Source organism: Trichosurus vulpecula, chromosome 5, assembly GCF_011100635.1.
Source record: "Trichosurus vulpecula isolate mTriVul1 chromosome 5, mTriVul1.pri, whole genome shotgun sequence".
In the NCBI taxonomy this organism is placed as follows: domain Eukaryota; kingdom Metazoa; phylum Chordata; class Mammalia; order Diprotodontia; family Phalangeridae; genus Trichosurus; species Trichosurus vulpecula.
The window spans coordinates 109907265-109922485 of record NC_050577.1 but is presented as its reverse complement, the minus strand read 5'-3'; the positions used below and the strand labels follow the sequence as shown (position 1 = coordinate 109922485).

Sequence of the window (15221 nt, the reverse complement as noted above, 5' to 3'; positions counted from 1 at the left end):
TTCATTTTTTCACTTTTTTTTAATGTCGTGTATCTTGGCAATCATGAAAGTGCTATGCTGAGGAAGTATGATGTATGAAGTAGTTAGCTGGCGCAGTGGATAGAGCACAGGACCTGGAGTCAGGAAGACATATGTTCAAATCTGGCATAAGATACTTCCTAGCTGGGTGATCCTGGATAAATCTTTTAACCCACCTGCCTCAGTTTCCTCATCTGTAAAATGAGGTTAATACTGGTACCTGCCTTCCAGGGTTATCCCTAGGATAAAATGAGACAATACTTGTAAAGTACTTTTCACCTTAAAGCACCATATAAATGCTAGTTATTACTATTGCTATTAATTATTTTTGGAATAACCTTAGAGTCAGGAATCAATGAACAATCACTTATTAATTGCCTGCTATGTGCCAGATATTGATCTAGTATTTAAGAATCTAAACACTAAAGCAAGACCATCTCTGCCTCCAAGGAGCTTGCATTCTATCAGAAGGAAGAATAGCACATGTTGACAAATAAGTAATAAAAGAGAGACACAGAATAAATACAAAGTGATTTGGGAGAGCAACAACAACAGGAAATCAGGAAAGGCCTCTTAAAGGAGACGATCTCCAAACTGAGCCTTGAAAGAGTTAGGAATGCAAAGAGAGAGTGAGTACTGCTCCCATGCACTGGAGGCAGCCTGGAAAGGCACGAAGGCAGAAGATGGGGTGTCATAAGCACAGAAGAACAATTAAACAGATGGGCCTGGAACACAGAATGGCCAGTTAATGTGTAAATCAGTCTAGAAAGATAACACCACACTATTAAAGTGCACCAAATACTAAAGAAAGAAGTTTTTATTTTTTCCTAGAGACAATTATAATAAAGCACTGAAGCATCTTGATTAGAGGAATGACACAGGAATTCAAGACAGTTCATGACGACCCTGAGTTCAATTTCTGTCTCTTATATATACTGGCTGCAGGACTATGGACAATTAGAGCAAGGGAGGCAGACAGCTTTGTGCAACCCTGCCTCAATTAAATCCAATTCATGCCCAAGTCAAGACATTACCCTGTCATGTCTTGGGTACTCTTTGAAAATAAAGGATCAACAGAAACAACAATCTTTCAGTGGCCCAGGCAATTCTCTAAGACTACAAGTTGGAGATAAGTGGCCATTCTACATTGGAGAAATAGATTGGAAAACTCACATATAATAAATTACAGATCAGGGCCAAAAAAAATTCCATGTTTGGGAAATCTCATAGCTTAACAGAATTGGCTCTTGATTTAAAGTCCTTCGATCAATCAATCACAAATATTTATTAAGTGCCTACTAAATACTAAGTACTGTGCTAAGCCCTGGAAACCACAAGTACAAAGAATGAATCAATCTGTTCTCATATATTCTAATGAAGAAGGTAACTATATATATATAGATAGATAGATAGATAGATAGATAGATGTTTATATACATATATAACTGTAAATATGTATATATATAAATGTAAATATATTTTAATTATAAATGTATTTTATATAATTGTAAATATATTTTTATATAATTGTAAATGTTTATATAATTCTATTTTATATATTGTAAATATATTTTATATAATTGTAAATATATTTGCATATAAATATATAAGCATATATTTATATAAAAATATATACAATATGAATATATAGCTTATAAATACATATGCATATGTATACACACATACAAAATATTTAAATACAAGCTCATTTGGGAAGGAAGATACAATCAGTTGGAGGGATCCGGAATGGTTTTATGTAGAAGATGTTGTCTGAGCTACATGTTAAAGGAAAACAGATTCTTTGAGGTAGAATCAAGGAGGAAGTGAATTCAAGGCATTGGTGATAACCTGTAGAAAAACAAGGAGATGAGAGATGGCACATTGTGCTGGACAAACTGGATCAAATCATTCAGGACAGGGAGTAATATCCAAAGAAGCTAGAAAGGTAGGTTAGGGCTAGATTATTTAGAGTTTTACTGGCTGATTTTCCAGGGGATCTGAAAGTAGAATTGATAAAGTCTTCACTCTGCCAACTCTTTTCAAGTATTAACTCTATTGGGTCCAAAAGAAGAGTCTGTTTATATTTTACTCAGAGGCAATAAGAAGCTGTTGGAGTTGGGTGAGTAGGACAAGTCATATGATCAGATCTGCACCTACGGAAATTTAACTTGGTAGTGCTGTATGGTATGGACTGGAGGGGTTAGAAATGAAGCAGTTAACTAACTGGGAGGCTGTTTCAATGATTCATGCAAAAGGTGACAAAGTCCCCCACTAACATGCTAGTTATGTGAGCGGAAATAATCATTAAGATGCAAGTCAAGATGATAATCACTTAAATCCAGCTCTGGGACTTTCCTTCTGTGTAAACGTAAAAAATTAAAAAATGCAAACACCCAATAACTCTGGGACTGAGTCATGGTGTAAACTTACTTCTCCAGAATTGAGGGTCTTCATTTGTGAAGGTAATACTGGAGTTGTTGCAAAGATCAAATGAGATAAAATGTACATGAAGTACTTTCCGTACTGAAAGTGCCTTCTCCTCTGCCATTTCTGCTCAGCAGTTCTTTTCTTTAGATGTTTGCCTCCCCAGATCCTTCCTTTGATAAAACCCTGGTCAGCTAATTCAGTTGCCAGGAACTAAGTTTTTTCTATTTTGGTCTTTCACCAACTGCCTGATTTTCCAGGGGATCTGAAAGTGGAATTGATGGAGTCTTCATTCTGCCAACTTTTTTAGAGTATTAACTTCAGCCTTCTGGGTCCAATTATTATAAGAGAAAACTGGACTCAGGCTGAAGTTCTTATAAAGTGTATTCTTACACTCTAAATACATTGTCAAACCATCTTGGGGCTTTTGGTTACAGATGCCAAGGAGTCCTGCCAACAATCCGGTCAGCAGGGTAGGCAAAGATTCCATATACTCATCTCCTGCCAAGTCCCACTGCCTTGTGGCCTTCTCAAAGGGAATCAAAATGTGTAGGTCTCCTCTAGCCACAAACAGGAAGGTATTAGAGGGTAGGTCACTTTAACCTTGACCTTTCTTCAGAGCTGCTCAAGCATTTTTTCCTATCTCCCCAATACTCATCTGCATTTAAAATTTTTGTTCAAAGGCCAAGGTCTTTGTACTCTTTGGGTCAACATATTTTACCATCTTCTCACTCTCCTAAAGGTAGTATACCTTGGTTCAAACCTGTTCAGGTTTATGACTCATATCACTTAAGCTTAAATAAAACTTTTAGCATCTTTGAATCCATTCTTCTTTTCACATAAGATAATATTCCCTTTACTTGTTTCCTACTTAAATTGTTACAAAAGTTTAAGAAAGAAAGGGACCCTGAGTGGCACTGTGGATGGAGCACTAGCCCTGAAGTCAGGAGGATCTGAGTTCAAATTTAGCCTCAGACCCTTAATAGCTGTGTGACCCTGGACAAGTAACTCAACCCTGATTGCCAGGAAGGAAGGAAGGAAGGAAGGAAGGAAGGAAGGAAGGAAGGAAGGAAGGAAGGAAGGAAGGAACAAAGAAGGAAGGAAGGAAGGAAGGAAGAAGGAAAGAAAGAAGTAGGAAAGAAAGGAAGAGGAAGGAAAGAAGGAAAGAAAGGAGGAACGAAGGAAGGAAGGAAGGAAGGAAGGAAGGAAGGAAGGAAGGAAGGAAGAGGGAAGGAGGAAGGAGGAAGGAAGGAAGGAAGGAAGGAAGGAAGGAAGGAAGGAAGAAAGAAAGAAAGAAAGAAAGAAAGAAAGAAAGAAAGAAAGAAAGAAAAAGAAAGAAAGAAAGAAAGAAAGAGAGAGAGGAAGAAAAACACTCAAAGATCTGGGTTCAAGTCTAACTCTTATTGGTTTTAAATTTTAAGTCTATTTCCTCATTACCAGAAGTAAATTGAATAGCCCTATTTCTGCTGCTGCACAAGCATAATTCTCCAATTTACACTGTCCACTGTTAGCTAAACTTGTTTATGCTGTCAAAATTAAAGTAAAAAACAAAATCCATCTCCAGATTAAAATTGTCAGTCTCCATATCTGCTTTCTCAGCAGTACTACTTTCTAGTCATTCCCCTTGAACCACAGCCATCTAGCACACACAGAACAAAATAAAGTACACCACTCAACTTTATTACTACCTTAGGGAATAGTGGGATATAAATTATATATTGAAAAATATCATCAGTATAGTTTCATAATATGTGAATTGCAAAGCACCTGCAATTTCATCACAGGTGAGAAATGTCCAGTGTGAGAACTCCATCCAGAGATGTCCTAAGGGGTTGCTGGAGGTCCACAGACATTCAGTAACTTGCTTAAGGTTACACAGCTAGCAAGTACTGGAGGGAGGATTTCAATCCCAGTATTCCTGGATTCCTAAACCAGCCAGCTCATATTACTTAGCAATAATCTTACAGAGGTACCATTTGGCATTCATTTGCATTTTAATTCATTCTTTTCCTGGGTTTCTTCCAGTCCTGTAACAAAGTCCTTTTGTCAGACTTTTCCCAGGCTTTGGCATCCCAGGATCTCTACCTTAATGCTACCAAATACTAGGAAAAATCATGGTATCTGAAAGTTGTTGTTGAGAGATTTTGAATTTTCATTAGGAATGTCAGGAAACCAGAGGCTTCTGAGGAGAGAGGCAGCTTGGTGAACTAGAAAGAGTATTGAACTTGCAGTTATGGGGTTCAAATCTGCCAAGTCAGGTATGAACACAGACAAATCATTTCATTTCCCTGAATTTCAATTTCTCCAACTGCAAAATGGGAGTGCAGTGAGGGAGGGTGGACAAGATGGCCTCAAAGACTCTTTCCAGCTCTATAACCACAAAAAAGGTGATAAAAAAGGAGAAATCTTCCAATTTTTGTCAAAATTTGATTGATTTTAATGCCACAGCATGAGTTGGTCATGGGAGTTTGCATAGCTTAATTTAAGCTAATGAATAGAGAGCCAACCTGGAAGTTTAAAAGACCTAAGTTTCCCTCTGACACACCTGGGCCTCTTGGTCCCCCTAGTCAAGTCTCTAAAACTATCGGGTACAGCATAATTGCTGATCTGTATTGGTAGAGGGAGTTAGCTCAATAGATATTTCTGAAACCAATGAAATCACAAGTCTGGATAGAAAAAAGCCTGGTACGTCTTAAGAAAGGAACAAGGAATTAGCCAGCTTGGAATGGTATATCCCCCCTCCAATCTCTTGGGCTTGCACTTGTCAAGAAGCTGGAACTAGTTAAGCCTTCCATTTGTACCAACTTGCTTTTCTGACATATCCTAGCCTTACTTTCAGTTAGCAGGCTCCTTGCAAATGCTACTTTGGGACTTCATGATGCCTGTCTCCTCTTCCTAGCCTTGTGTGCTGTGCTCACAACAGATTTGTTTACCTCAATAATAGGGCCTTAGGGCTTGAATCCAATGATATGGTGCACTCTAACAAAGTTGATGTCAGATCTCACTTTATTCCTGCTTTATAGGAAGGTCTCTTCAGAGCTCAAGACCTTTGAATTCTAATAATGCTGCTTGCTCTGAGATGGCTTTTCTGCAGACTGCTTGTATATGGACTGATCCTTGAACTCAAGCTTTTGATAGCCAAATTCTTTAGCTATCTATATAGCCAAATGCATCCGTGCTTTTACTTACTGGGTCATATTAACTTTGAGGAAAGAGTCAACAGACTAGAGGGTCTTCAACATCACTGAACTTTTGCTTCAAAGCTATTCCTGGTAGGACCACATTATAGACTGTTGCCGGACGAGTTAGAGCTGAGCCCTGTCCTCCTCGGACCTCCAGGCCCAGGGGCCTTCTGAGATTAACTCGGGGCTTTGGGATATGGGTGGAGCCAGGAGGAGGGGTCTCACCTTTGTTGCCTCCCTGGCAATTCCAGGTCTTTGCCCGGACCTGCCTGAGCACATGGAACTTCCGGTTCTCTGCCTGGCTTGCCAGAGCACGTGGAACTTCCAGTTCTCTGCCCGGGCTTGCCAGAGCACATGGAGTTTCCGATTCTTTGCCTGGACTGCCTGCCAGCAGGGAGCATTGGGTTAGCGCGGGAAGAGAAGGGGAGGAGAGTAGGCGGAGTCAGGGCAGTGCTAGTATCCAGGTGTCTTGATTTTTACCTGTCCTTCACCCACGTAACCAAAGGATGTACCTATGTCACTAAAGATATAAAGGTGCTGCTTGCTGAAATAAAATTCGGAGTCCTTCACCATCTTTTGGCTCCCGCCCCGTTCATTGTCCTCGAGATCAGGTCCTTTGCTTAGGCAAAGGCCTGGGGCTTGGGGGGAACCCCGAGCATAGTTGCCAGGCTTGGGAGCCCGTAACAATAGACTTAGGCAGATATATATACAAAGGGAGCAGAATGAAGAAGCTCTAACACAACAATGCATGTTATTGTTCAACCATTTTCAGTCATGTCTAATTTTTCATTACCCTATCTGGGGTTTTCTTGGCAGAGATATTGGAGTGGCTTGCCATTTCCTTCTCTAGAACGTTTTACAGAAGTGGAAACTGAGGTTAACTGGGTTAAGTGACTTGCCCAGGGTCACACAGCTAGGAAGTATCTGAGGCCACATTTAAACTCAGGAAGATGAGTCTTCCTGACACTAAGCCTAGCACTCTAAGCACCATGGCACCGCCTAGCTACTAAAATAAAATAAATGAAAACATCATTAAAGGCAACAACATTCAGAGTAAATACAATGGGAAAATGTTGATTCCAAACAATGTAAACATCCTTTTCCTTCCTTTGTGTTAGGAAATGGTAAATGACAGGCAGGAGAATCAGCCTACTGTAATGTACAGCTAAAAAAAGGTGTTACAAAGATCTACAATCAAGTCCCAACTCTGGCATATGCTGGCTGTGTGACCAAGGACAAATCCTTTAACAATGCAATGCCCTCGGTAGGTCTCTGGAGCAAATGCCAATCTGCACTGATAACATTTCTTCATGAAGAGTTCCCTATATGGCAGACAGATGGCACAGTGGATAGAGTACCAGGCCAGAAGTCAGGGAGACCAGAGTTCAAATTCACCTTCAGATATTTACCAGATGTATGACCCTGTACAAGTCACTTAACCTGTTTGTCACAGTTTTCTCTTCTGTAAAATGGGGATAATAATAGCACCTCCTTCCCAAGGTTGTTGTGAAGATCAAATAAGGTAATAATTGTAAAGCACTTAACACAATGCCTGGCACACAATAAATTATATACAAATGTATATTCATATAAATAATATATAATATATAAAATATATTCATATGAATTATATATGTTACATGTAATATGTACAAATATTTTATATAAATATATTTATATATAAGCTATTATTTTTATATTAATGAAATCATTTTGACTGGTTCAAAAATAAAACAAAATACAAAACTGTTAACAGTACATAAGAAATGGTAAACTACATGAGAGTTGGCATAGACCATGTTGATTTTTTCATCTATAGAAGCAGACATTTTTGTCAAAGCATTGCAAGGTTATTACATGCTCTATACCAGCTAGGATAACACAGAGGCAACTCTGTAGTATTTGTTCATTTGTAGTTATCATAATTATATGCTGCAATGATTTCAAAAACGTAGTTGGTAAAAAATGTTTCTTCAATGATACATCTTTATCTTGTTATATAAATCACTTTCTACTACAAAACTTCTAATATAATGATTATAACTGACAGTACATGTAACTTTCAATCAACAAGTATTTATGAAACTTGTTTATATGTGTGTGTGTGTGTGTGTGTACAAAGAAAAAAGCAATACAATCTGTCCTCTCAAGAAGCTTACAGTGTAGCAATGGAGATAGATATGCACATTCTAGACAGAGACAAAATAAATATATTTATATATAAACAGCTATTATTTTTATATCAACTTAATCATTTTCATTGCTCAAAAATAAAACAAAACACAAAACTGTAAAAGTACATAAGAAACGGTAAACTAGATAAAACAGAAACAAGAGACAAAATAGGGACAAAATAGATACAAGGTAATTAATTTGGAGGAAGAAGAAAAGCACAGGAAAGGCCTCATGCAAAAAGGGGAACTCAAGGCCCACTAGGGATTCTAAGAGGCAAAGGTGAGGAAGGAGTGCATTCCTGGCAAGGGGACAGCCACTACAAAAGCGCAGAGGTAGGAGGCAGAGTGTTGTGTCTGAGGAACAAGGTCAGTCTGCCTAGACCTCAGGCCACATGAAGGGAGGGATGTGTAATAAGGCTGAGGAGGTAAGTTTGGGCCATTCAGGTAAGTCTGGAGAGGCTACAATGATGGGCCAAATCTAATAAGATGAAAATTGACAGAGAAAAATGGAAAAACCTATACTTGGACTCAAAAAAATATCAAAAGAACAAGTATAGGATGAGGAAGATGTGGCTAGACAAGAATTCTTGTGTAAAGATTACCAGAGGGTTTTAGTGTACTACAATATGGGTTAAAAGTATGACCAAAAAAGAATGCAATTTTAGACTAATAATAGAAGTTGGATGTCCAGAATGAGCGAGGTGATAGATCTGCTTGTATCTGGTCTTAGTAAGACTACATTCAGAATTCTGCGTTAATTCCAGGTGCCACATTTTAGGAAGGACAATGATAAAAGCTGGTGTGAAACTACAGGAGGCTGAATAAGATGGCAGGTGAAGAGATTTAAAGCAACTCAATCAGAGGATTAGTTGAAGGAACTGGGGATGTGGAACTCAGAGAAGAAATGACTTGCAGAGTGAACATGAGAGCTTTCATTAATTATTCCTAGATTAGGATTTAGATGCATTTGTCTTGATCTCAGAGGCCAGAGCTAGGAGCATTGGACATCAGTTGCAAAGAGGTCGATTTCAGTTTGATATGGAAAAGCTGCACAATTACAGAATAGGCTTCCTCAGGAGATAGTGAGTTCCTTACCACTGGAAGTGTTCAGGTTAGGCTGGATGGCTACTTGTGAATATTATAAAAGGGGATTCCTGCTTAATTACAGATCCTGTAACATCTGAGGTTCTTTCCAAGGCTATCCTGACATTGTATGACTCTACAGCATGAGTTCTTAACCACAGGGTCTGATTTCAAGCGGTCTAGGAAGTTGGATAGGGAAAAAATTGCATCTTTGTTTTTCACTATCCTCTAACTAAAATTGAGCATTTCTTTATATTATGAATGTGGACAACAAATCACTATTCAGAGGGGTCCATAAGCTTCACAAGACTGTCAAAGGAGTCTATGACACAAAAAAAGAGATTAAGAACCCTCATATCAGAAGCTGTGAATTTTCTTTCTTCCTATAATACGAAGGCTGTCCTTGTCAATTTAAGCATTAATTGTGCTCTGTAAATGTTTTTAATCTTCAATTATAAGCAATGGGTGCCTCAATGCCATTTGATACTTTGGATCTAAGCAGAATTCCAGCACAGTAAGCTGCAGCACTGTTTTTATAAAAATGTTTTATGTTCATCTTAATGCACTATTCAAAAATTGTTTAGCATTCTGTAAAGCTCATGCTGTTAAGTCTAAGGTCAAAAAATTCCCCCTTTCAAATAAATGATCAAGTAGCTTAGAATAGTTGCCTTTTATGGAAGAAAACTATGATAAAAATTGAGTAGTCCCTGAAAGGCTTGAAGCTTTTCTTTTTGTCTAAATAGCCCAAATATAAGCCACTAGAAATTCCAAATCCACAATTCTCTTTTTTTTTCACTCAGACTCACAATCAATCAAAACCACACAGAAGTTCCTGAAGTCTTTCCATAAGTTCAATTTTAGCTGACATCATAACTGGGATACCACTGAAACAAGGTGCCTGACATTCCACACATACTTATCCAATGAGAATTCTACAAAACAGGGGCTCTGAGAAGCACAGCGTAATCTTAAACAACTGGCCTGGGAAGACCCTTCAATATGGCTGTGCATCCACAATTAAATTGCATCAGTGATCATTAGTTGTTGATGAGTTTGGACAAAGTCAAGTAAAAACAAAATACTTCTACCTGAAACATAAAATATTTACTATATGATACAGATGCTGCTCTAGTCCCTCCACAAGGTTCTAAATTACCATCAAACTACTTCTTTAATATGTAGTGAGGCAGATAATGTTGTAAAATATATGAAAATTAAAGGAAGAAAAGTCATTGAATCTAAATACTGTCTCCTCCCCCACAGAATTCTATCCTGGGGATGGGGGTGGGGAGGAAGACAGGGGAGAGACTTAATTACTCCTAAGGTAATGTATGTAGAGTAGTATGAAAGGATTTAAGATTAGAATACATTAAATATGTATTTGTCTATAGACAAATCTGAGGACAAAATGTTTCACAGAGACATTTTTCCTAGCAACTACTGTCTGACCACTCTCAGAGTCCTAGACAGACATGACTCGTGGACCTCTCAAAATTTATTCTCACAAAGGAAATTAAACACGAGAATATACCCAAGATGTCTGATTGAAGAGATAACTATCCAATGAATCAAAAAAAAATTCACATCCAAAGGTGGAATTATGATGTCTCAGTAAGTCAACTAGAAGACCACTCTCCAAACTGTCATATTCAGGCTGCTCTGCTCCATAACTTCCTCTACAGAATAACGAAAGGTGAGTTTCAAGTCATCAGAACTCCAAAGTTAACCACCTTGCTGCTCAGTGTTCAGTCATTTTTCAGTCAGACTCTTCGTGACCCCATTTGGGATTTTCTTGGCAAAGATACTGGAGTGATTTGCCATTTCCAGTTCATTTTACAGATGAGGAAACTGAGGCAAATAGGGTTAAGTGACTTGCTAGGGTCATACAACTAGTAAGTATCTGAGACCAGATTTGAACTCAGGAAGATGAGTCTTCCTGACTTCAGTCTTTGGCACTCTTATCCACTCAACCACTAACCACTGCCCCATCTTGCTGCAGGGGCCCACATAAAGGACCCCAGGGGTAATTACCCTCCCCTCTGGGGCAAAATTCCCAATGAGTGTTTTCATCTAAAGACTCTTTCCAATGCTACGCTGCAGCAGGATTTGATTGAAATGCATACCTGTTGGCTGCTAATAACTATATCATTTAGGCTATTGATTCTGAATTTCTCTTTAAATATCTGAACAACAAACAGTGGTGCTGGTGAGTGACATGTTTTCAATAACTACCCTAGATCACCAAATATCTTCTCTTAGATAAGTGAACGTGGTTGTGATCTCATTATGAAAAATGTATAGGTCCCAGGCTAGCAGAAGTATAACATGCTTCTATCAAAAAAAAATTTGTTTTGTTTGTTTAAAAGTAGGTCAGTCTCTGCATGAAACCTAGGAGGTGGGTAGACATTAAATTTTTCAATATGCTGGTAGCTGGTGCAGTAGACAGAACATTGGGCTTGGAGTCAGGAAGACCTGAGTTCAAATGCAGCTTCAAACAATTACTAGCCGTGTGACCCTGGGCAAGTCACATAACCTTGTTTGCCTCAGTTTTCTCATCTGTAAAATGAGCTGGAGAAAGGAATGGTAAACCACTTCAAGTATTTTTGCCAAGAAAATCCCAGATGGGGTCATGAAGAGCTGAATATGACTGAACAACAAAATATTTGAGCTCCAATACTCAATTACTTACCATAAATATTTGAGAATAATGTTGTAATGCCTATGGCTACTCATCTTTAACAGAGTCCCATCTTTGATGACAGAAAAGATGAGGTGGGTGTCAGTAAAAAGCAAACCTTCAATATTACTGAATCTTACTGCTGCAAAATGACTCCACACAAAACTACTTCCTAGAAATCATTTTAGAATGCAATCAAAAGAATTCAAATGGAACAAAATCTGAAGGAATTCAAAGGAATAAAAACTAAAATCACACCACAATGTTCCCAACATACACACATGACACAACATGTCCCAAAAGTCTTAGTGCAGTTTTGAGATTTAATAGCAATAAAGGAAGTATTTTGCTTATGGACTATTTTTGGTTTTCATATTGGTTCTTAAATCAGAAACATGTAGAGGTTGGAATAACCTCACCCTTGGCATCATAAATCATCATCCTAATCCGTCTGATTAGTTATGTTGTGGATAATGGGGACAGAAATATTGGAGTCAAATTTGTTAACTTCAAATCATTCTGGGCGTTTATAAACCATCTTCCTGTCTTCAAACCCTTTCTTCTTTCTTATTTCAATATCTGGTCCCTTTTGCCTCACCCAATATGAAGGAGAGGCCTAAAGAGAGATTTGGGGAGAAGGAAGGAAGCATTCCAATATTCTGATGAAATATGGGTTATCAATATCTGTCCCTGCCTGTTGTGTATTTATATTTCATCTCAGGTCTCCAACAAGAGAATGGCAATGACAAACTTAATCCTTGTTAAAACATTCAAACCACTTGCCAGTTCATTCTACCCTAGTATACGGGTAAAAGATGTTTCTCACCTCGGGATTCATGGAATTCCAGCGTAACATGAGCATCAAATCCAAGGCTGAAGTAATTATTGAAAACATTGAGGGGGAGCTGTAATGACAAACAGAGATCCATGTAAAGTTGACTGACAAAGGTGAAAAGGAAAAGACACTCTATCACGCCAGCTGTGATGGGCTTACCCCTCCCAATTGAAGTCCCAAAAACAAAGGGAAAGGGCAATGAATTTAAGATAAAAAACTCCTCTGGAAAGGTTCAAGGAAAGGAATTATCGCTAACAGAAGTGCAACAAAGCCAATAACAGAATTCAAACAACAAATGCAAAATCCACTGGTCTGGATTTTGTGATAGGACCTGAAAAAGTCTAAAATTTTTCCTTGTACTTTGCTTAGATTCAATTTGCCTAGCAAATATGTGTGTGTGTGTGTGTGTATCTATGTGTCAGTCCATAAGTATTTATTCTGTGCCTACTATGTGTCAGGCAGTGTGCTAAGCACTGGGGATATGTGTGTGCACAAATGCATAAAATTTTGCTTAAGAGAAAAAAAAGCATTAAAACATTTGGCATGCAGAAATAGCTCGTTTAAAATGAGCTATATCTCTTCAGTAAGTACTTATGGTGGGGCCTCTACTTGGAAACACATTTAAACTGTTGATCCAAAGTCACTACACTTGAAAGTAATGATAATCTATATTTCCAAAAAGAAAAATTCTAATTTGAACATTTCACTAATTCAAACCATGCCCCCTAGTCTGAATTACCACATCATTAACCCATGAAAAAAAAATCACTTCCCTACTTTATGTGGGTTCTTGAATGACTACCAAAAGTGTGGCAGAATGAAAAGAGCATTGGTCATTTTACTGCCCTGGGCCTTAGCCTGATAAATCAGGGAACTGAAATAAACTATAATGGCTACGGCCTTTCCAGCTCTAACATCCTAGAATCCTCAAGGCTAGCCTAAGCCTTCTTTCCTGGATGAAGCAGAAGGAAAATAACCAGACACGCTGCATTGAAACAGGCTTCACGTTGCTAACAGCAAAATGCAACTGCTGAGATAATCTTTCTCTTGTCACTAAAGTCAAGTAAAATTAGCAAAGTACACAGCGAATGGCTAATGGGTAACAGATCTCTCGTGGACTCACTCTTGTGATCATAATCCCAGCATGAATGGCATGTTAAATAACAATCAAACAAGCTAGTTCATCTTAGCTGGGGAAGGGGAGGAGGTTAATCTTATCATGTCTCTGCTGAAGAAGGATTGTGCCTCATTCTTATCAATTCAACAAACATGTGCAAAGCACATAGTAGGTCACTTGATATTAGAAATACCATATCTAGGAAATTATTGAAGTGTCTCGCTTTCCCCATAACCACCAAAATTTTCCATCTGGTTGAAGGTCAAAGAGGGAGAACCTTTTACTATAGAAGAAGCCTTCCTTTTTTGACTTCAAAGTAGGGACTCATTGGGTGACCAAGATGGACTGCATATGAGAAATAACCTAAAGTAGAATGTAAACTCCTTGAGGGCAGAAACTATTTTTCTCCCTATGGTAGAATATCTTGATTATAGTGAACACTTAAATGTTTACTGAATTGGTTTGAAAAGACAAAATTAACAGGATAGACTGATAGATAAGGACCAACTCTCACCCAACAGGTAAACTGATCCTTTGGAATGGTCAAAAGAGAACTATGAACAGTTGTCACAGAGAAGAATGACAGAAATTCAGAAACTGCTGAACTGAAACAGAAACTGAAATTTCTGCTCATCAACTGACACCTGAAAGATGACTGTTTGCCCAGACTTCCATAAAATGCCAAAACTGGTAAAAACTACATAGTAGTATAGCTATCCTTCCTGCGGTGACAACATTATTCTTCTAAATTACGTAAGTTCATCAGGCTACAACTTCCTTTTCTTACTATTCGCTAAGAATAAGCCAAAGAGAAAATCCAGCTGCCATTTTCTAAATAATAGCCCTCCTTAAGGCTTGAGGAACATTTATTAAATGACTCTTTAGCTTCTCCAGACTAAAAAATCCAAATTCCTTTTAACTTCCTCCCAAAAATCTCATTTTTAAAAAATCCTCTGACTTGGTGTTTCTCTTGCCATTATGGGGGCTTCCAATTCTTCAGACTGTAGAGACCAGAATGAATGGGATAGTCTAATAATAGTCTGACCAATACCATGTGTAGGAGACAGACTGCCTCATGGTGGCCACATGGGTTACTTATTTTAGTTTGGGTCCTGCTCTTTCTAGTCACATGCTTTATAATTAGCACTAATTTCATGGTGTCCAAAGACATGTTTCCTATTTTAACAGCACCGTTCTACTACTGCTGACTGTTCATTTGGTCTACTGTGAAACAGAGGAAGTCTTTCAACTTCTAGTTCATGGGATAAGTGGATGAATGATGAGGACAGAGCAAAAAAAATATCACCTTGATTTCTCTGGACAAAATAAAATAGGTGCTTCTGACTAGGAATCTAAACCAGAGTTACAGATCAACTTTGGAAGCAACTAAGTGGAACAGTAAATGGAGGGCTTGCCTGGAACCAGAAGGACCTGGGTTCAAATCCAGCGTCAGACACTTACTACTGTTTGATCCTGAGCAATCAGCTAAACCTCTCTCTACCTCAGTTTCCCCAAATGTAAAATAAGTGATAATAACATCACCTTATCTTATAAAGCATTTATCACAATGCTTGATATGGTAGGTCCTATATAAATGCTCATTCCTTCTCCTTCTCCCACCCAATGTGTACCAGTTAGTTATTCCATGACTACAAACAGCAGCTCTAACCACAATCTCTCATCTAATGAATGCACACCATGAATGAATGCA

The 15221-nt window shown here is 38.2% G+C and overlaps 1 protein-coding gene across 1 annotated transcript in view; it reads right to left on the bottom strand.

Moving 5' to 3' along the window:
- The window catches only part of DGKI (diacylglycerol kinase iota), a 569495-nt gene that overhangs the window by 250900 nt on the left and 303374 nt on the right, over positions 1-15221 (bottom strand). Inside the window, 1 exon segment of the mRNA XM_036761364.1 lies at positions 12385-12463. Coding sequence (XP_036617259.1) covers positions 12385-12463 — 79 coding nt within the window.